The following is a 23,620-nucleotide window of genomic DNA, read 5'->3' on the forward strand; positions in this document are numbered from 1 at the left end:
GCCTGGGCCTCTGTAAGACAAGGTCCCCTGGTATGGGCCTCTGTTCTCAGTGGCCTGGGTCTTGGCCCTGGCTAGCAAGGAGATATTCCTAGTGAATCTAGATCAGCAAAAACTTGCAGCCTTCGAGGATCTGAGTAGGTGGAAACTGCCAAAAACTTTTTTTTTCTTTTATTGTTTTTAAAAGCCCCTTCCCCAGCTCCCACACCCCTGAGGCAGAGGAGGCACCAACCCAGTCTGCAGGCCTGAGCTTGGCCCTGGATGCATGCTACAGGCGGACAGAGGGGGTGGGTGCCTTAATAGAGGGATGAAATGGGAAGAAGGCCCACGCTGGTCAATGTAGGAGAAAGGAAAGGGACAAGAAAAAGCCAGGAGACCCAAGAAAAATTAAAAACTCAAAACAAAAGCAAACAAAATCCCTACCACACACCACAACAATTTTCCATACCCCAAACGCTAGACTTGGAAGGACACCAGTCCCTCTAGCTAGAAACAATTCCTAAAACGGCCCCAACATGGCAAGTCTAACTGTCCCATACAATAACACGCATATGCTTAAAAGGAGCAACCCAGCAAAAAGGCGTGCTCTTGGCAAGAGAGGTCAGGACCACTGAAGCCAGCCCCTCGGCACTCCATGGGCAGAGCAGGCCAGTGGGTGTGGAGGAAGCCTGTGGGACTGACAATAGCTCCGGGGTGCAGTGGCTGGCATAGTTTAAACCCTTGCCCAGTCATCCTGAATGACTCTGCTGCAGGAGGAAGAGGGTATCTGCATGAACTTTGGGGGACTGGAGAGCAGATAAGAGGTGGAAGGACAGTTGGCCTCTGTGGAGCCTGCAAGGCCCAGGAGACCTCAACCCAGAGCATTCATCAGTGGAGATGGGGAGGCAGGAGACAGAACTTCCTTTACAACACTGAAGGATTTACATTTAAAGCAAAACAAGAAATTTCTTAGCTAAAACATTTTGTTGCTTTTAAACAAACCCAGTCTGACATAACTCCAACTGAGGACAGCTGTCCCCCATACTTCTACTGGTCACTCCAGCATGGGCTTCCATTCCCTAATGATGCCAACAGCCTTTCCATCCAGGAGGAAAACCAAGAACATGAGAACCAGGTCCTGGTCAATCTGTTCTTCAGCCGTAACAGGCAATAAACCGAGGTGCAGTGAGGAAAGAGGGGAAGGATAAAAAAACAAAAACAAAAACAAAAAACAACTAAACAAAACCCCCCACAAACAAAACAGAAACAAAAACCCTCGAAACAAGAGGGGACAGCTAAGTGAGGATTAACCAGAGTTCCCAGGAGGGCGAGGCAGGCCTTAGTGCCTCCGCATCTTCACCTTTCTGGTGGGGCTGCCTGCCGCCTCTGAGCAGTCCTCCCCAGACTCGTAGGACTTGCGCCAGTAGTTCTCAGAGCTGAAGCTACCCCTCCGTCGGTGTGTGGGCAGCAGCACTGAGCGCCGGTTCTCTTCCTTGTCCATCTCCAGGATCCGAGGCCTGCAAGGAACGGGGGTAAGATGGGGGTGTTACCCAAAGATTGGCTGAGGGGCTTGGCCTCTCACCTCTGTGTGTGGCTCTGAAACTCATCTGAGGGATGACACTCTTCTTGGTGGTTCTCCATGGGGAGTGGTATTGGTAGAAACACCAGCATCACAGTCTTTGCCCACTAAATGTTAGTGGCTGTTCTTTGAGACATTTCCCAATTATCCCATGGGGTCTGCTTGGCTCTAAGTTTGGTATCCCAGCACATTGCCAAAGCTGCAGAACAGAAGCAGCCCCCACCCCACCCCACCCCCGCCCCATCACAGGCTCAAGACCCTACAAGGTCTTGCATCTACCTCTACTTCTTACTCCTCCCCTACGTCCACCTTCTATCTCTCCACCTACCACCTCTTTGCTCACCAACCATACAAGGCTCCTGAAATCACTAAGTTCTTCTTGCCTCAGAGTTTTAGTATGTACAGTACCTCTTGTCAAGAATAAGTTCCCTGCATGTCTTTCTCATCTTTCCAGTGTGAGCTGAAACAGTATGTCTTCAAAAAGGTGGAAATGCCATGAACCCCAGGGTTGATTGATTTGATTACCCAGGGTAATCAAAAAGACTCTGGAAAGGTGAGAAATGCCAGGCTCCTAATCACTTATTCCAAGTCTCCCCCACCCATCTCACCCTACAGCCAGGCCATAGGGTGGCTTTGCTGGCTTTTATTAAAGGTCTTAAACTGAGTACCTGTGGGCAGCATCAGGGTCTGCCTTGCGGTGGGACCGTTTGGGTTTCAGAGCAGGATCTCTGTTGTTTCCTGATAAGCGATCTGAAGCATAGCTGGGTGGTAACAGAGAGCTGCTCAGGGACTTTGTTTCCAATCGGGGTGCATCTAATCTTGTCCTGCAAAGGGAAAATGCATGGGTTGCCAGTGGGCCTATGGTGAGAGTAGGCTCCATCAGACCAATTCTTGTTCCAGTCAGGCAGACAGAGGCCAGCAGTCTCTGCTCTGTGCCTTACTCTCTCCAAGTTTCAACTAGGAACTTCCTAAAACTCTCCGTTTTAAGTTCAAATTTAGTAGTAGGTAACAGGAATACTTCTGCTTGTAGACTTCTAATGATATGGGTCTGTTGCCCTAGGAAAGGTATCAGGGCGCTCTCTCAGCGGCACAAGGCAGCTCCACCCTATCCCACTCAGGTCGAAAGGTTTTTCAGGGGCATCGACTATACTTGCCAGAGTACTGAGGGCCCCACTGGTGGGCACCAACAGATACCTTCATCTTTGCCTGAAATACCAAGACAGGACAGTTCTCCTGGTCCAGGCCTGTGGAAAGGCTGGAAGTGAACAGAGTAAGAGCCATCCTGTTTTCTCACACAGGTACATTGAGACTGTGGCAGAACCAGGAGGAGACACCAGGCATAACTGCATCTTTACAGGCTTTGCTCTCATCCTGCTACAGTCACCTGGCAACATTTGCTGGTTCCCAGGATGCTGATTGAGCCAAGGTTAAGAGAGCTTTTGAAGGCAAAATCCAACTTACACTGGGTGTGAGTTTCAAGGAACATAGTGAAACACCTAATAAAGGAAAAACATTCAAGTATGGATGGGGAAAAGAGGAATGGGGAAGCTGAGTAGGGATAGTATCTAGGACAGTGGTCCAAGTCCTTTATGAAGCAAGGCCAGAAGGAGCTGACCTGGGAAACCTCAAAAAAGTCCAAGGCTTTCTGCTGTGGTAGAGAGAAGGCTGGCGAGTCAGGTTGGTGGTAGCAAGGAGCAAGAGGCCTGAGGTAGGGAGGATGGGGTGTAGTTAGCTTCTTTACCTTTCCTATAGGCTGCTAGGCACAAAGTAATACTTCGGTTCACAAGGTGGGACTCAGGATATCCTAAAAGGACACCAAGGGGACGAGAGCAGGTTGAAAATCTAAGAGCTGCCTTGACCTATGTGGGTTGGCATTGTTGGTAACAACTATATTCAGTCCTCATAGCACCCCCCCATTCCCTACTGGCTAGCCTGCTGTAAATAGATGAAGAAATTGGGTCAGAAAGGCAATAAGTCACATGTCCTGGAAGTTGTGAAAGAAAGGCTTAGCCTAGGTGAGACCACAGACCTCTCAGGTCTTCTGAAATAGGAACCTGATAATTCCAATCTTCCAAGGCCTAACATCCTTCCTAATGTTTATGTATAATCTATGAATGCATTTGTTTGGGTAGGATTGAACAAAAGAAAGTCATGAATCTTCCCTGCTTCCCTGCTACAGGGCTCTGAATCTGGAAAGGAATCTTTCTCCTGGGCCCAGCAGGGGGCGCCTTCTAACTGGGAACCAATGTTTGCCCTCCTCAGGCCTAAACTGGTGAGCAGCAGATAGGCTAGGCCATAGTCCATGCCCTTTAGCTTTGGCCTCACAGACTGAGAGGCCTGAGGAACCAAGCTACACTGATTGGTCACGAGTCTCAGACTCCACCCTAGGAAGAAAGACCTAGTGGCAAAAGGAAGGCAATCCAGCCCTAATGCTGCAACTCAGGATCCCAGGCTAGTCATCAGGCCCTTCGAGTCTGTTTTCACACTGAAGCAAAGAAGGGAGAAATGTGATTGGCTCTAGGGCCTCTTTCCATTCTAATGGTCTAGAAACTGAAGAAAAGTCACCTCCTCCAAAGCTAGAATTCTTTAGAGGGGCTCTGGGAAGACATGGTGTTAGGTAATATGCAGATATTTAAGGGTACGTAGACTCACCCAAGATCCAAGGACCTTTTCCTTATTTTTAAAAACCAGGTCAGGTCTCATATATCTGCACTCAAGAGATCCAGGTGGCACAGACCAGACCAAATGAGCCAGCCATAAGCCTGACTCAGGAGGACTCCTCCAGGGGTCTGCAGTCTCATGGAAGAAAGACCCTCCTTAGCACCATGGAGCAATATCCAACACTAAGACTCCAAAGGCGCCAGGGAACAAGTGCTCAGGGCAGGAAAGCCCCAGCAAACCAAAAAACCCCAATGAAATCCTAGGGGGTAGGACCCCACACCCTGGAGTTGTTTCCTCAGGTGAATGACAGATGGCAAGAAAAAAGCAGAACAACCAGGGGGAGAACCTGTGCCTCCAGCTGGACCATACACCCTGGGGCTGACCCCTACTGGCAGAGGCCGAACCCTAGCCCTACATTTCTTGAGAAGGTTATTACACAGGTGGCCTACCTGGACAGTAAGGGGCAGTGGTGGTGACTTATCACCATTTTCGAGGACTACTGGAGTACCTGAGGAGACTAGTGGGGCCGGCTAAGACTATACAGACAGGCCAGGGAGCCGGACTAGCTTTGTTTCTCTCTAGCTGCTAAAGGAGGGAACAGGTATTCTCCACATGACAGCTCTGCTGCTGTCAGGGAGACGGGAAATATACCAGGAATCCAGCCTCCTGTATCCACTTTGGGGACAATATGAACTCTGAGGTACAAAAGGGCTCCTGACATGGATCTCTCAGGCTGCTACAAATACATCTCAGAATAGCTGGAAAAGCTCCTGACCTGCCTCCAATTCCAAAACTGACTGCAAGAAGCCAATCTATAGCCAGATCCAAGCCCAGAGCCCACCTGCAGCTTAACCTCAGAGCATGAAGACAATGAATTTCCAGGGAGCAGGCCAGGCTCCTCAGGTTGTGGACAGAGCCACAGGTTTGGAGTCAGAAGTCCAGTTCCAGCAGAAAGGTCTAGGTAGGGGATGCCTCAGGTTGTAACAGGAGCAAAGACCTGTGTTACAGATCTGAGTCAACATCCAGCGGTCACAGCAAGGCACCCCAGGTATGCAAGGTAAGTGTTAGCCAGGCAGACCACCACACCCATATAGGTCACTCAGGGTGTTAGGGCAGCCCTCAGGACAAAGCAGGAATTGGGCACAAGTACAGGGAAAAGTCAACAAAAAAGATGACCAAGCACCTAAAGTAACATATTAACATGTGACCTGAGGAGAAGGAGGAAGCTGACTTGGTCCCAGAGGTCCCCTCATGTTCTTTTTCACTCATGGACTCCTTCAGAGAAGCTCCTGGGAAAGATTATTTCCCCTGTGGGAGTGGGAAGCAATGATAAATCAGAGGCCAAGTCATTGGCCTAAGTCACATAAGTACTACTCCACAATGGTTTCTTCTGATGGGCAGGTGGGTCCCTTCACTGCAGCAGAGCAGAGCTTTCCAGGTATACCGCCAGGTAGACTCCCTTTCTGGGAGACAGGAAATCAGGTTGTACCTTCAAGCCCCACTGCCAACCACCCTCCAACCTTTGCTCCAACCTCACCATGTACCCTTCTCATACAAAGCCTGACTTTCCAAATGGAGCAACCAGCAGGCAGGGAGCAGTGTGGCAAACCTGTCTGAACACCCACTATCTGAGTGACCTGGGCCACTAAGACTAAGCTCCAGCACCTCCACTATCAAATTCCCACAAAGTACAGACCTGCACTTCTGTCTCTCCTGCAACAGTACCCCCGTACCCCTCTTATACCAACCTCCCTCCAATTTCTGCCCTGCTCTCCTCTGCAAGACAGTTCTGAGACAGATAGAGAAGCATGCTATGGTCAGGAGATCCTAAGAGACACATGAGAATTACCAAAGAGAGAGCCCCTGAAGCACACAAATCTGGACTTTTGGCAGACCTCCCTGCTACTTCCCCACAGCTGCCCCAGGCCTGCAAGATACCCAGACCCCAAAATGTTCAGTCTGGCTACCATTGTGTCATACCATATGTATAACCCAGAGTTCCAGGAGCCAACACTCCACAGATGGGCATCAGACAACAAGGCCAGCAAAAGGGATACCTAGAGACCCACAGTTCAGATGTGGTAAGATCTCAGTGTCATCCTCCAGGATACTAGAAGATCAGACACCAAGCTTGCTTTCCTCTACCTTGCCACCACACAACACACCGCTGGGGTTTCCCTTTCCTCCTGCACCATGTGCCTCTGTTCCCACTGTACCTCAACTGGACACAGCTTTTCTTAGCCCCTATACCTGACCTGTCAGAATCAGATCGGGGTATGGCGAGAAAAAGGCGATGAGAAACACTCTACATTCTCAAGTTTAGCCAGCACCACTATGCCCCCAATTTTTAGGGACAAATACAGGGCTCAGGTAACCTACTTATACTGGGGGAGGGAGGGACAGAGCCAGACAAGGAATCAAAACCAGTCACATTCCCTGGTGGTCCGACTTCGCCCTATTCCTCAAGAAAGGTTGCGGATTCATCAGGACAGTCAGGCTCTCAAATGAGTAAGGTTTATCCACATGGACACATACACTGAACCACAGAACAAAGAAAGACCAATCTTTGGCACAGGAGACAAGAATCAAGGGGAGAGGAGCAAAGGCAGACATCTCAGCAGAAAATAAAGCCTCAGGTCTAGCCAGGGTCAGGGAAACCAAGTGCTGGTCACGTCTCCCCTAGGGGACAAAGCCCAGAGTCTGCCCTCCATCTCACCTGGATCTCATCCACTTACAGGGTCTCAATTAAAGCTGCTCTGCTGTCAGACAGGGTCTCACCCTGACCCCTGGGGCCCCTTGGCTTAAATGGCCAAACAAGCCTTTTAGTTTAGTCACCTGTAATCAGTCTCTCACTTGCAAATTCGCATCCCACATTCCATTGCTCACACACCTCAATGGCTTTCCAGTGCCCTGCAGATGTCTCTGACACTACACGAAGTCTTCTCTGATCAGCTTAGGTCTTATCAAGCCCTCTACCCTGAAGTCTTCTCTGATCAGCTTAGGTCTTATCAAGCCCTCTACCCCGTCTCTTCTCTGTGTTCTAGAATGGACTACCTCAGTGTCCCTACAAAAGCCTCTGTAAAAAACATCTCTTCTGCCTCTAGTTTGTAAGAAACATCTTTGTCCCTGAGTATCTTCTATCCCGAGGTCCACATCCTTGATCACCTTCAGATGGTACTTCTCCAGAAAGTCTTCCTGGTTGACTAGCACCTAGTAAGGTGGTCAATGTCCCCCTCAAAGGTCAAAGGGAATAAGAGACCATACAATCACACTGATGGAACTAGCAGAGCCTGGCACACACCAGCCATGGTTAACATTTGGCAAATTAATCTCTAGCTGCTCTTCCCAATTTCAATCCACTCTTATCTAAGTTCCACCTGACCGAAGCAAAGAAGTGGTCTATTTACTCTGCCTTGAGCCACTTTACTTAGTAGTTACTGGTCAATGACTAAGAAGGCCCATGAAGACCCATGAGTCCTCCTTATGATCAAATGTTGATACAAGGCTTCCTTCATCCATCAACCCGCAACTACTGAGGTTCCCTACACGCCCCTGCCTTCCAGTCTGTGAGAACACCATTTCTGCTTGGTCAACAGTTTCTAGTTCAGAACTGTTTCATAGCCAGAGTTACCAAGCCTCTCCGAACCACCCTCTCTAAGGTGGATATACTTATCTGTGGTTTTTGTTTTTGTTTTTTTTTTTTTATTTACCTGTTTTGTGCTTTCAAGACATTGCCCACTCCGCTTGTGCTGTGCTGGCATGCAAAATATGTATCAAGCACCAAGGGAGCACTATTTCCTTTATGTCTGCCTCAGGTGCCTTGTGCATGGTGGAAAAGCTTGTTTCCAAGTCAGTTATCCCTACTCAAAGATCATTCCAAACTAGCTTTTGATAGGATGACCTGAGGTAGTTCACTTTCTACCCAAGACCCTTTTCAAACAGAGTTCATACTCTCTACTCTCAGGGTTCATTTGTGGGCGGCACTCTATTCAACACCTGTTACTTAGTAAGTGGGGCTTAACATGGGACAGCATGCGGATTCCCTCAAAAGACTGAACGTCAGGGGATTATGGGGAAAAAAGGAATACTCCATCCCCTCCTCCCCAGCCTCATCCCACTGAACTGCTATACCCCAAGTTGGTCAGTCTCTTGCTTTTCTAGCCAGCAACCTAAAACTTCAACCATATTTTCAAAAACGTTAGGTTCCGATTCCCTGACTGAAACGATGTGTGTTGTGGGCAGCTTGCCCTGGGTGGGCTGGAAAATGGGGACATTCAGGAAAGTTGGGAGGATCCTGAGGTGCCTCAAGGAACTGACTGGTTTGCTGCAGTTGCGGCCCACACTCCTCCCCCACTGTCTGTATTGTAGTCCCCTTGCCACTTAAAACAATCTCACCAATCAGTTCTATACTGGCACAGCAGAGACAAGAAAGCCTTTCAATATCTAAGCTCATTTCTTAAACTAATACACCCACCTCAGAGCACGCTGGGAAAGGGACAGTGTTTGGGGTACTCCACTATGGACAAGAGACCACAAGACCCAGCATCAGGAGACCCAAATTCAAAGCCTTACTCAGCCATTTACTGGTTGTGACTACAAATACACCATAATCTTAAGCCCGAGGATTCCACTCCTGGGGAAGCTTTCAGGTCACTTCCCAGTCTCCCAGTGAGAAACAATGGCGCCGTGTGCATAAAGCCTCAGCACCATGCACATTCCACGGAACCACATTTTTCCCCCCTAAAATTTATTTGTTTGTTTATTTTTAAAAGATTTGTTTATTTATGCATACAAGAGCTGGGGCACAGGCTATAGAAGCAGGGGGTTTAGAGGATTCACCAGAGACAGAGTGGGGAACAGGACAGACTGACCGAAATACACTGCTGAGGGGAGCAGCGGGTGAGACAGGAGAGGTTTGTTGTGCCATGTGGGTTGCTCCCTGGCCGGCTGGGGATCGAACTCATGCTGCAGAGGCTGTGGACTGCCCCATAGTGCGGTGCTTAACCCCTTGTGCCACCAGGGAGGCCCAAGATTTATTTATGCATCTAAGAGCTGGGGTACAGGCCAGAGGTGGGGGGGGTGGTGAGAGGATTCACCAGAGACCGAGTGGGGAACAGAACAGGCAGTGACTGAAATACACTGCTGATGGGAGCAGCAGGCAAGTCAGGAGAGGTCTGCTGCGCCATGTGGTTAGCTTCCTGGTCAGCCGGGGATCGAACTTATACTGTAGCGGCTACAAATAGCTTCATAGGTTGCATCGAAACCCCCACGCCACCAGGGAGGCCCAGAACCACATTTTATTAAAGGAGAAAGCGCTCGGCAACCAGTCAACTGTTGCCCTCCATGAAGTCCTTAGAAAGACCATCCCATCTCTGACTGACCTGAGCAGTGACAAGCGCCCCAGCCCTCCCTCCCTCAGCAATCTATGTAATCTTCACCTGAACTTAAAAGAGCTAGCAGGGCTGGTGCCATCCTTTCTGCTAATGAGGAACAGGGCAAGGCTCAATGCCCAGACTCTACCCATATGCACATGATCTTACCAGAAGACATCCTATCTTCCAAGCACCCACCAAGGCCACATCCTTGATGTCTGGTCAGTACCTGGGCCAAGATAGTCCCCTTTTAATCTTGTCACCAGGTTGTCGTTTTCCAAGACAAGCCACGACAGCTACTATGAAGCTGTTCCTCATCATCTCAACTGTCCTCCTCTGATGTCTCCTCTAGACTGGGTCTCAAGTAGATGAACAATGATTTCCATACCCCTAGAGAACTGGGTGGCATTCTGAAATGCTCAATGGCAAGTATATGGGCTGTGATAGTATAAAGGAGGGTGGGGGTGCACACTGAGATGACTACAGATTAATACTTAAGCCTTGAAAAATGGCTAGGTTAGTCAATCACTTTTCAACGTGTATATATGTGGGTCCTTTAGGGGTGAGGTGTAGATCAAAAGATGAACATGTTAGATAGGAAAGTATTCCCATTAGAGACCACATTACTGTAAGAGTCAAGGATAAAGACCTACCAGAAGCTGCAGTTCTTATATAAATAAGGAATGGAAAAGGGAAAACACCAAGAGAACAGGCTAGATAGATAAGCAAAGCCCCAACAAGTTCCAATGAGAATCTTGAATTTTATCCCACGGTAACAAATGCCTTTCCTCAGGTCCTCTGGGTTGGCTCCCTATAGCTGGGTACTTTCCCCAATTGAGCTGACCAGGGAAGTTTGGAGACATTTTCCCATTTTTCACACCAAAGACACACACTTATCTCTAGCCAATCCCTGGCTGGCTCCTGGGCCCACTCAAGCCAAGAAAGTCAAAGTCTCAGCTACCTACATAGCCACTCTCTAAACTCAGACTATTGCCAAGGGACCAGTTAGCCAAAAAGCTTGCAGGGCAGCTGATTAACAGTGTAGGGTAGATGCCTACCTCCACTGAGAAACATCTGACTCATCCAGCCTGGACAGCCAGATATTGAAAGATGAATAGGAAAAGAAATAGCTTGAAGGGTGACCTGAAATTCTGGCTATAGACATCTCCAATAAAGATTTCCCTGGGATAAGCTTACTGTTGTGAGAAGCTGGGAGAGACTACCTGCAAGTTACTGTTCTGGTCTTCTGTCACCCTGGGAGTTTTTCTCCAGGTTCTTGGCTTGGTAGGCCCCTGTCCCTGTGTAGTTTGAGGTGCCAGGTAAAGTCCAAGAAGATATGACTAGAGAGGAAAGGTCAGAACGAGCTACATCCAGGGCTCCATCACTTATTGATTCTGAGTCTTGGCCTATGCTGCGAACCACAGGAAAACAAAGTGGAAAGGTAGTAACAAAAAAATCTTTCTGATAAATTCTGGGAAAATTCTTAGACTAAGAAAGGCTGCCTGCTGCCAAGCTGACTCACGTCTGGAGCTCCCGGATGTGCTCAGAGCTACTCTCCAGCACAGGTCTGGATCATCTCTACTTTACAGATGACAAAACAGAGACTGAAAGTTTTGACTTCACAAAGTAGCAGAGCAAAGCCAAAGAGACTTTACAACTACATTATTCTGGAGTTCTGGGCCCAAAGTGCCAAGATGCCAAATTATCAGCTGAAGTTAAAATAGATGGTAAGGCAGAAAAGAAAATTCAACGTTAGAAGTTGTTAAGCATAGGGCCTCCCTGGTGGCACAAGGGGTTAAGCACCATACTATGAAGCAATCTGCAGCCTCTGCAGCACGAGTTTGATCCCCGGCCGGCCAGGGAGCAACCCACATGGCACAGCAGACCTCTCCCGACTCGGCGCTGCTCCCCTCAGCAATGTACTTTGGTCAGTCTATCTGTTCTATTCCCCACTCTGTCTCTGGTGAATCCTCTCACGCCCCCCCCCCCCCCCGCATCTCTGGCCTGTACCCCAGCTCTTGTATGCATAAATAAATAAATCTTAAAAAAAAAAAAAAGTAGTTGTTAAGCAGAAAATAAATTCCCACAAGTCTATACTGATATAAGCAAATGACTGCATACAGAAATAAATGGGAGAGAAGAGAAAATAACCTGTGCAGAATCCCAAATAATGTGTTACTATATAACCCTTTAAAGGGGTTGGTGCTAACTCCCACTTCTTATGTGTGGGCTGCAATTAGGGACCTCCCTCCCAAGAGAACAGTATATGGAGAAGGGAAAGTAGCAACTTCACAATGCAGAAACCTGATGGATGTACCCTTAGAAAGGTGATCATGGTCAACATCAACACTGGTTAGTTAATTCCTGTGCCCTGGATATGACTTGAGATGAACACTTTATCTTGGTGATCTTCTTCCCAAAAACCCATAATCCCTGCTAATGGGGAGATGATCACATAAATCCCAACTAAGAGATTATCTATGAAATACCTCACTAATCAATGTTATTATGAACAATGCAAGACTGAAGAACTCATAGTAAAGAAGTGCTTAAGATGACATGACAACTAAAATTAATGTGGGGTCCAAGAACAGAAAAAAGTACAGGAGAGAAGACAATATGAATAAAGCATGGGGACAGTTGATAATAATGTATTAACATTGGTTTCTTGCTGTAATAAACACTCACATAAGATGTTAACAACAGGGGAAGTGAGGTGCAGGGTACTGTTCTAAAAATAAAAAACAAACTAAAAAAGGTGGCAGTTATAGGACATTCTGCTCTAGGCTAGGTCTAGGCACCAGTCCTGATCTGCCTGTCTATGCAACCCTGGGCAATAAGCCTCTTGGAATTCCATTCAAAAAGCAGTCGTGGGCCTCCCTGGTGGCACAAGGGGTTAAGCACAGCACTGTGAAGCTATCCACAGCCTCTGCAGCACAAGAGTTCAATCCCCAGCCAGCCAGGGAGCTACTCACATGGTGCAGCAGACCTCTCCTGTCTCGCCCACTGCTCCCCTCAGCAGTGTGTTTCAGTCAGTCTGCCTGTTCTGTTCCCCACTCTGTCTCTAATGAATCCTCTCACCCACCCTGCACCTCTGGCCTGTACCCCAATTCTTGTATGCATAAATAAATAAATCTTTAAAATAAACAAACAAACAAAAAAAATCAAAAAGCCGTCTTGTCATGAGATAGTGTCTTCTCACTTTAGTCCAGTCACACCATGAGCAAAAAGAAGTAATGGTGAGACCATGTTGGCAATGTTGGGTCAGTACTCCCCTGACTCCCTCCCCAGAAGGAGGGAAAGCCATAAGATATACGTCCCTGCTGAACACTGCAGCCTACTCACCCACCTTCATTTCTACTTCTCACAGAAATGAAAATCCAGGCATTTTTAAAATCATACTGCTATGGCACAGTCTGAAAATAATCATTAAGAACACATGCAATAAATCAGAATCAAGAAAGTGCAGAAAAAGGGGGGGGGAAGGAACTGGAAGAAAGCCCCCCCAAATCATAAGATTGTACTCATAAATACTGGGACCTTGTGTTTTGGCTCAGCCCTAAATTAAATTATAGCACTTAATAGTCTGATGAAGTGAAAGACAACACAGCATTATCCTCATAGAAGTCAACGAAAAAGACTTCATAGTCTTTTCCTCGCCTAGACTTTGCCATGGCAACCTATTGACACAGAGGAGTCAAGTTCTAACAGGACCCAGACCTGTATCTCCAGACAGGCCTGCAGGTACCAAATTCCAGGACACTTACTTCCTGAGGATGATGACTGCTCTGCGTTCCTTGATATCCTGAGGCCGTATGCAGTGAGTGATTTCATCAGCAGCATATCCACTGAAAATAAACACAGAGCAAGTGAGCATGGAGAGCAGATAGACAACCAAAGTCAGGGGTTGGGGGGTGGGGTGGGATGGTAATAAGACAGAGCTATAGTCCAGGTTTTATGGCTGACCCTCTGTCCCACTGCTGAAAGGTTCAAGAATCTACATGGATGAGAAATGTTAAGCTCCAGGACACTTTTATTCAGAAAGCACTCAAAGAAAAACCTGGGACAAAGCAAAGGCAGGCCTTATAGCAGAAGCCAAAGCAGGAATTTTCATGCACAGGCCATGAGTCTGTGAAAAGGACTCTTTAAAAGAAGGACTTGACCGTATACCTCTTGCTATTTTGGAAGGAGCTGGAGTAACTCAGTTCAGACCTTAGTGAGAAGACAAGAACCCATGTCCTCTTCTTCCTATCCCCCTTACTCTTCAGCATGCAGAGAAAGCCAAGTGAGATGCTGACAGCACGGAGACACCGGAGAGACCTAAGACTGCTATGGTTCAAAAAAGAGAATCTGGCAACTTGAAAAAAAAGGTTTCCCAAAACTTCCACTTGGGGGATCCAAATTCTTGAAGACAGCTGTGTTTGGGATATTTTAAGAAATTCCGTCACACTCAAATATTTATTTATTTTCATCAAATTACACAAATCTTAAAATTTAAAGTGCTCACAATGATTGTGAGTAGATGACTGTCCTCTTTACAGTTAACATGTTTCTAACTTGAAACTCTGGAAGCAAAAACTCACCTTCCAGAGTCCCCTCACTGGGACCATGGCACCTGAGAGGCACCCCCATCCCAAGTTCCTCCACGAGGAACTAAGGCAGTTCTCCACTGCCAAAAACACCCAACCATAGGGCCAGTGAAAGGCGAGCACCTTTTCATTCTTCACTCTTCTGCTCCTGCTCAGGATTCCCCCTGACAGCACACCACCACCAATATTCCTCTCCATGGCTGCTAATTAGTTCCTTTGTAAAGACACAATTAACCATTAGAAACACTACAGGCCTGGGAAGGACTCCTTGAAATGGCCACTCTATTCCAACTGCAGGCAAGAACTGGATGCAAGAGCAAATAAAAAGCTAAAAAGTTTGAGGGCAGTACCTTTGATTCGGAAATCTGATTTGAAATCACACCAAGGGTAAAGAAAGGAAGCTTTATTTTAGAGGCTTTCCCTCTGAGCTGCCCCTAGACCAGAGCATTTTCAGTTTTCTCTGTGAACACCAATCCCACCAGAGACTATGAACAAATGTCCACAGTCAAGTTAATGTAATGATTCAGAATATTAGTTACTGCTATGCAATGCTGTATAAAATAATGAGTTTAAAAAGTATTAGTATGTTAAGGATCTGAGTTACTACAGCAAAAGAATCTAATGACTTTAACTGAGCACTGACCAAAGAATATTTTCTCAAAGAACCTATTAATATCTGCAAACCCACAATGAGATTGAGAAGGTGAAGAGACCTGGATTTGAATCTGAGCTTTGCTACCTACAAACTTTGTGTCATGTACAAGTCAGGTCACTTGCTGGGCCCGAACCTAGATTTCTTCAAGTGTAAGTATATAGGGTGTTCACTGTGCTGTGCTTTCTAACTTAGGTATTCTTTTGTGGCCAGTGATGACTTAGATTTTAAAAGGGGGACATCATCTCTTTCCTTCCAGGCAGAATTAAAGTTATAGGATTATGTGACTGGCACCTCTGGAAAGGGTAGTAGGAAACCTATACAGAGGTCATTGTGAAAATTTAGATAAACACAGGGTGCCTCTCATTTACTAAGCACTTGACAAGTCAGAGAACCCGGAGCACCTCGGAGCAAGTCAGAGCCTGGGGTTTAGCATGTGCCAAAAAGACATGATCTGGAGACCCCCAGGAGGGATCTGCCAGCAGCAGAGGCCTCTTGAGACCCATTCTCAGGGCTAGGACCTCTAGGTCTCAATTTATACTTATGTCACTCCACAGTAGGGGAGTGTAAGTCTGGGCTGCAAAACAGCCCTACATATAAACACAGTACTTCCCCCCAAAGAATGAAGTCCAATTTCCCAAAGGCACACCAAGGCATATTTCAAGGGCAGAGTACTGGCTACAGACAACCTTCCCTACTCTTAACAAGTGTTATCAATCTAATTGATATGTTATAGACAGTATGAAGGGCCTCTCTTCCCATCTCCAACAAGGAACCACTTCCCTTAATGAAGTTACGGGTAAATCCAGACCTGTATCTAATCTTGATTGCACTCACCCGCCTCCCCCCAAAGTGTTCTAGAATGAAGAACAAGCCATGCCAGGTTCCTGCCACTAAGACCAGATCTAAGATTAACTAGTGCAGAGGTAGGGCTGCAAAGACCCACAAAAATGATCTTGGGAGGACCTTCCTGGTGACCTAGGGGTTAAGTCTCAGCACTACCACTTCTACGGCTTGAGTTTGATCCCTGGCTGCTGCTCCTCTTAGCAATATAGTTCACTAAATCTGCCTGTTCTGCTCCCTACTGTCTCTGGTGAATCCTCTCACACCCCATCCCCCTGCACCTCTGGCCTACACCCCAGTTCTTCTACACAAAAATTAAAAAAAAAAAAAAAAAAAAAGATCTTGGCACTGTTCCCACCTGAAGAGTTCATTAACACTGGTCTTCTAGAACTTCCTGACAGCTGTGATACAGCTACTGAACTCTACTCAGTATCAGGTCCCTCTGGGATCAGAAGGCTCAAAGTCCCGACCAAGTTTGACACTTTTCAGGTCAAACTTCAACAGAAAATGTCCAGCAGAGACCACAGAAAGTTATTTAAAGCTAAGAAACCTACTTGCTACAAGAGAAACTGTTTGAAAGCCCTAGCCTGCCAGCTTGAAACTTAATATGTCCTGGGTCCAGCCCTACCCTTGGCATGAAGAAAAGTTCCAGTGCTTTCAGCTCCTTTGTTTTCATAGGGGAAGGAGAAAAGGAAATACCTAAATGCTTTTTGCTGGTCAGTCTGTCTGCTCCCTAGGTTGAACCACTCCGCGGCAAACACCCCCCGCCCCCTCCATACAATCTCACGCAGCAATGTCTAGTATGTTATGCAATAATCAAGAGTGACAGAATCTGACTATCACCTATTACCTCTATGCCTCAGAGCAACTCTCATCAGTCTTATCCCCTATTTCTTCAACTCCCCCTCCTCCCACCCATCCCTCTCCACAGGGTTTCCCCGCTACTACTTACATGTATCTCTACCACTACATTTGGCCTTATGGAAGTTGTGTCTTCCCTACAAGACAAAGTTCTGCAAAGACCTTACTCATCTCTGCATACAATGGACACTAAATAAAATGTGTGTTGTGTTCAACAGTTCTACTGCTTTGAAGTTCTAGTTTCCACATCTGCAAAACAGATAACTGCAAGCTCTTCTTCAGAGGATTAGGTGCAGGTTAAAAGTGAAGTCTGAAAAACTCTTTATAAGAAGATACTATGCAGGACTATACAGTTCTGTAAGGACAGTCTAATTCAGGAGACTGAATTTTTAATGCACATTTCCAAGATGACTACCATTCCCCATCTACCCTGTCTGGGATGGAGGGAATGACCAAGATCTTGACCCGGTGACAGCCTGCTTCCAAATGGGTCTATCTTCTCTGGGTAGTCACCATGAACTGTCTCACCACTGATAACCTGTGGAACTAAACTTAAGTTTTTGAGAACAGCAGGCCAGCCATCTAACAGAGGCAGGATTGTGAGTGCAGGCTCAAATTATAACCAGATTGAAACCTCCAAGAAGACATGTGGCCTAACTTTATGAGAAGTTCTGGGGCTTTCTGAATTCAGAAAAAGGTCAGTTTGCTCTGCGTTCCAATTCTGTATGTCACAATATAAATATGGAGGAGCTGAGCATATTTTACCTAAACATCAAGCATTCCCTAGTGCAAAACATAGTCAACCTTCAATTACAACTCAATGGCATGAACTGCCTTGCTTTGCAGCTTAGGAAAACTAAGATCCAGAACAGTTAGGTAACAAACAACTAAAGTGGTGGCACTGGAACTCCAAACTCTTAGTTTCAGTGTGTCTATTCTATACTGTGTTTTCTTTTGATTTGTGCATTTGGGGGTGGGGGGAAGGATGGGGGTAGGTTCAGTAATGAGGGAGTAGGAAGAAGCCCACATATGTTGCCTGGAGACAAGGTCCAATCTGTCCTGAGGGCCTCATCACTGGCCTCAGCAAAGGACACATGCATACTCACCACCCCATGGACAGAGATCAGCCTATGCCCCCAGAAAGTTCCCACCTTATCTCAGTCACATCTGCATACTAACTGCCCAGGTGCATGCAGTCCTGAAATTTCTGTGGCCTATTTATTTTCCCTGATGTCCACAATTAAGAACATGGATTGCCTGCTAGCTTCCTCTGTTTTCCTCTGCTTTCTTGTCAGGCCTGGGAGAACCCCAAGCCCACAGCTGCTGAGAATGTGCAACCTTGACTTCATCCTGAGTTTCCTCCCCTTGCCATGGAATCAGAAGACTCCACATAAGAGATGTGGCCCAGGACCTATCTGCCCTACTTTCCAAACTATTTTAAGCCAAAAAGCTAAATTTTGCTTCCAGTCAGCTCAACAAGATCAGCCCTTAGTCCAAAATTGAAAGGGGTATCCATTTCATCCAATATCAACTGTTAACTGGAAGTCACAGGCTGAGCGATAGTCATTTTCAGACAGTGGCCAAGGCCTGGGTCTCTGGGCACGTGGCCAGAGCAACGACAGACCGTGCAGCAGTGATTAAAAGTAGCAGCAAGTAAGCAATTAGCCTTGATAATTAGTCTAATTAATGCAACTAAAATCAGTTTTAATCTGTCTATTTAACCTACAGGGAATAGAAGGAAGAAATGTGGGATGAACTGCTATGAAGATAAGGTAAATGGTATTTATTACCCTAGAAAACATTGAGAACCCACCCAGCAGGTTACAAAACAAAACAAAAAAGCTGTCAACAGGGTTTGCAAAGAAGGATAATGCGCACTTAAAAACAGTCTGAGACCCTGCTCTAAATGCCCACGTTTGTGGACACTACTGCATCAATGTTTGCCACACACTAACAACTGTTAATATAAAACTGTATTCCTGACATGTTGCCTTTGATGGGTATAGACACCATACTGACACCAATAACTGAAGTCTGAATCAGATGAGATTTGCCAGAACCCCTACCAATCCACAGAGAATCAGATTTCATCAGCTTCCCCCTTCCATCACCGCAGGGCTGGGGTACACATCAAGAAATAAAAGAAGGCATCGCCTCTTAAGTGCTTGGGAAAGAGCCCAAGCAGGATTTGAAGAGAGGCACACTAACAGGCAGGTGTTCCCCTCCTGCACATCAAGTAAGGTGAGAGTGCTTAGGAAGCAGGTTTTTCAGAAAACTTCAATTAATGGGAGTATCCAGAACCCTAGAGCAATGGCTCTCAACTAGGGATGAGTCTGTCCCCCAGGGAACCTTAGCAATGTTTGAAAACATGTTTGGTTGTCACAGAAGGTGCTACTTGCATTTAGATTCTAAACATTCTTCAATGGGTAACACAGTTCCACAACACAAAGCATTAGCCAGTGCCAAATGTCAACAGTATTGGTGCTGAGAAGCTCTCATTTAGAGCTTTAATTATCAAGGCATGCCTCACCAAAACTTTTATTACTTCAGGGCTAAGTTGGATCTAAGGACTAATAACAAACTCCATCTACCTCCACCCATTCCCCTTAGCTATGGCTACTCCAAGCTACTGTTGCCAAAGCTGTGTAAGTCTGTGCCCACTCCCAATTCTTTGCTTGTCTAACTCCTTGTCACCCTTCAAGTTCCAGCTTACTTCCTCCACAAAACTTCCAGCTTCCTCACTGTACGTCAGCAGTTACTTTCCTGGACTGTATTTACTTTGTGAACTCCCATCAAGGGAAGAGTTATATTTTAGGCCCCACCAAATCCTTAGGCACTGTGCCCCAAGAAAAGAGAGAATCATTAAAAGTTTGTATATAAAAGCAAGCACTCATTTAAGTAACTACCTTGCACCAGGGCTTATGTTAGATCTTAGGTCACATTTAATTCTAGTAGGCTTTGAAAGTTGGCATCAACCCCACTTTACAGATGGGAAAGCTAGCTCAGAGAATGCCCACAAAATCCCAAAGAAAATGAGAACAGAGCTAGATTCAAAGCCTGGGTCAGCACTTTTTAAGTTATGGCTGAGCCTCCCACACTAACTCCACAACCAAGTCAGAATCTAGGAGGGGCTGGAAAAGATTGGGACTGTTTCAGGACTTTACCATTCTAAAGAAAAGATGAAGAACATTTGCTTGATGATGCAATCTTGTGCCTGATCACTAACAGACCTGCATCTTAAGAATATGAAACTGGGCGTCCCTGTGGCATAAAGGGTTAAACACCACACTATGAAGCAATCCTCAGCCTCTACAGCACGAGTTCGATCCCCGGATGGCCAGAGAGAAACCCACATGACCAAGCAGACCTTTCCTGTCTCGCCCGCTGCTCCCCTCAGCAGTGTATTTCAGTCTGCCTGTTCTGTTCCCCACTCTGTCTCTGGTGAATCCTCTCATCTCTGGCCTGTACCCTAGCTCTTGTACACATAAATACATAAATCTTTGAAAAAAAAAAGGAAAAAAGAAAAAAAAAAGGATATTAAACTACTGCTCTTCAATACAGACATGTGCATATGCTGGGGGGCAGAAGTCCTCATTACACATGAGGACTTGTGATCTTCTCATTGTGATCTCCTCATTACACATCCAATCACTGTCAAACTCCTGACAACAAGCCTAGGCGCCTGTGACTATGAGGAAAATTAATATCCCATTAAGAGACCAAATGGCACTAGTGTGAGGTCCTTTTAGCACTGAGTGTTCTTTAATGAAGTCAGATGCTAACCTGCCTTATTCAGCAAGCCCTGGAAATTTCATCTTATATGGCTCTGCTAAGACATCAATCTGGGAGCACAAGGATCTGAGAAGCTCAGAAGCCCAAACAACAAAGGGATATTTGACAGATAAGTGGCCCTTTAAATTTCAGATGCATATGGAAGACAAAGTACTGTTTCTACTGCCACTGAAGCCCCAAACTTTCCCATTAGGAGACCTTGTGTATCACAAGGCTCTGCTGCTATCCTGATAAGAAAGCAGGCTCAGCTGTTCAATTCAAATGAGATAAATGAGTTGCCTCATGCGAGTCAGAGGGCTCAGGGGACAGCACTTCTCTTCAAGGCCATGGTCTATCGCACTGACCACAGTTCAGAGATTAAGGTGCTCACAACAAAACCTCTTGTATCCTGATCCAAGGCTAGAATCTGGTGGTCAACCAAGCCACTCTGAACACTTGCAGTCGAGATATCCTAAGAGATTTTGGGGATTACTGGTATACATTGCTAGACTTGTTTCATGGCCAAAGGAGACAACTTCCAAATGCTCTGTAAAGGTGTTCCAGCAAGCAATGACTTCTGGGGGCCAGAGCACTGAGCTAATTCTCAGCAGGATCTGGGATCCAAAATAGGCCAAGAGCCTAAGTTCTGCTGCTGACATAACTACCAGCCAAATACCAGGTAAAATGACCAGCTGTATTTCATTTAATTTGTCATAATAAGCGACACATTCTTACAAAAGACGAACACTTCTGCAGCCAAAGAGGGCTTAATTTTAAGTGTGCAGTACTGTATTCCTAGCCCAGCCACTAATCTATGAACCACTATTCAACTCCAGGGAAGTCCCTCTTCCTCTTGGGAATAGAGAGCTGTGTATCAATTAAATACTCTCAAGGGCCTTCCTCTCTAAGTATTTTCTGTTAAGGAATCCGGGAATATTTCCTCTGTTAAAAAAACCAAAATGACAGAGTTGGGAAGACTTTTAGAAAACTTATTTAAATAAAAAATTCGGAAATGGAGACCCAGAGTGGAAAAGTAACTCACTGAAGTCACAAAGAGAAAGAGGCTCTTAAAATCTTGGTTTTCTGCAAAGATGCCTTTAGATTCTCAGCTGGTGATCACATCAAACCTGCCTTCAGGACATAGACTTCTCTATAGCTTCCTGATCCCTCACTGCTTTCTTATTACACGGTTTAAAAGGCAGACCCCTCCTCTGCTCTGACCCCTCCTTGCTACAAGCGAAATAGGTCGGAGATGTAAAAAGCGCAGGTTCCTATTGGCTGTTGACTCGGGTCATCAGGAGCAGCTAAGATAGCAGGATGCAGGGCTGCCCCCTCCTCCCAGGTGGGTTACCTGAGCACAGTCACGCTCCCTCTGCGCACCGGCAGGGAAAGCACAGGTTCCGACACCCGAATAGGCTTGAACTGGAACTTGCAGCCAAAGCAGAGAGCGGAGTCGCTAAAGAAGGACACGGACACGATGGGGCGCTCGAAGATGTGGATGGGGTCCACATGAGACACGATGCAGCCGCCGGGCTGGTAGTCATTGATGACGGCGCTGTTGACGAAGCCCTCTGGGATGACGCGGTGTTCCACCAGCTTCTGGATCACCAACTGGTGCACCCATTCGGGAATCTCGTCCACGTCGCCCGGTGGGTAGAGGCGCTCCTGACCCGGCCCGCGCTTCTGCAGCTGAGCCCCGTACGTGTAGCCCTCGCCGAAGAAGTACTTGTTGCGCAGAGGGGCCCGGTCCACGGTATGCTCGTTGTACAGGCCTTTCTCGGCGCGGGACACCACCTCGTCGATGCGAGCCTCGATCTTGGCGCACTCGTCCTGGCTAAAGAGGCGCATCTGGCGGATACCGCTCTTCACCTTGCGCGCCTCCTCCTCCTTTTGCAACTGCTGTTCCTCGTAGTCGCTGCGCTCGGGGTCCGAGTCCTCCTGGTACTTGCGCTTAGCGCCGGACACCGGGTAAGGTTCGGCGGCGGCGGCGGCTGCAGCGGCCGCGGCCACCGCGGCGGCGGCGGCGGCTGCTGCCTCCCGGCTGCCAGCCTTGTAGTTGTCCCGGGACGTCATGGACTTGAGCTTCTCACGCAGGTCCGTGTAACCGCTGGCGGCCGCCATGGCCCCACGACGCTGCTTTAGGGTCCTTCGGGGCGGGCGGGGCGGCCGGGCATGGCTCTCGGGGGACGCGCCCCGGGACCCCCGGAGGGAAGGGGGTCCTCAGCGCCAGACCCCCATGCGAGGCCGGGAGACCCGGATGGGGACGTCGAGGGGCTGGGCGCGGGGTAGGGCCTCAGGGGCGGCGGGTCATGCAGCGGTGGCGGCAACAGGATTTTCTCCTCCTCCACCCTCTCCACGACCCGGGGAGCTGGGAAGCCAGCAATACCTCATGCCGCGGAGGGCCGCTGCGGAGGCTCAGCCCGACTGCCGGCCAGACCCTCCGACGCCCGGCCCGGCCCGCACTTTAAAGCGCACCTCACGACGTCACGGGCCGCCCTCCAGAGGTCCGCCAGCGACGCTCCTCAGCGGGATCCTCTGCGCGCACGCGTAGTGCAGTCGGCCACCGCGGCTCCGCGCGCAACGGGCATGCGCGTGCGTGCAGCCCCGGACGGCAGAGGTACCGGCGCAAGCGCAGAGAAACCGTTCGTCGTCCGCTGCCCCTCCCCCACTCACTGAAGGGCTTGGAGGGAGCACCCTCAAACAGCAACCTGCCTCCACGCCGCGCCACCTCGGTGACCGAAGGGCTCCCTCTATAGGAGTGCGCTCACGCTGCCAACGCTGTCGCTATGCTGCGTCACGGCATCGTGCGAAGGCCCGCAAACGCCTCAGCCCCCAGCGCGCAATCACCAGGGAACCGCCACAACCTAGGCAGCCCCGTTACCGCCCCCTTTGGCGTTTCTACTTTTTTCATTGGACCACATGCCACGCGCCGGGAGAGCCCAAACTGGAGCTCCCGGAAGTTGATTGGTAACCATGTCTGTCAATCGGGTGGTCGCCTTGGCTACAGAGTCCGTCACTTAATTAGCGGCGGGGAGGGCGGCGAGGACCCCTGAAGGGTGAATGGCTGGCTAAATAAGTGCCTGAATGGCGAGACCACCGGAGTGAGCTCTCAGACGCTCAAGGAACTTCTGAAACCAGCAGAAACTTCTCAAACTGTCGATGCAGAAGCACCGGTCCCAGCTCTGAACCCGAACGGAGACGGCCGCAGAAGCCAGACGCATTATCTGCTCACCTCCCTGCCCCCATACCCCCCGCCCCAGTCCCCGTCTCCTCTGCCGCCACCGCCGTACGGAGTGGACGTTCCACGAGTCACGTC

General features: G+C 48.0%; 1 protein-coding gene across 1 annotated transcript; it reads right to left on the minus strand.

Annotated features, from left to right (window-relative positions):
* Positions 1-1,315: 1,315 nt before the first annotated feature.
* Positions 1,316-22,425, minus strand: ALKBH5 (alkB homolog 5, RNA demethylase; the record flags this gene model as incomplete). Its single annotated transcript, XM_084236167.1, has 4 exons — positions 1,316-1,493; positions 2,224-2,379; positions 13,356-13,436; positions 21,656-22,425. 4 exons carry the CDS (start codon positions 22,423-22,425, stop codon positions 1,316-1,318), a joined length of 1,185 nt encoding a protein of 394 aa, XP_084092293.1.
* Between the last annotated feature and the right edge of the window lie 1,195 nt (positions 22,426-23,620).

Source organism: Talpa europaea, assembly GCF_964194135.1.
Source record: "Talpa europaea genome assembly, chromosome: 7".
Taxonomy (NCBI): Eukaryota; Metazoa; Chordata; class Mammalia; order Eulipotyphla; family Talpidae; genus Talpa; species Talpa europaea.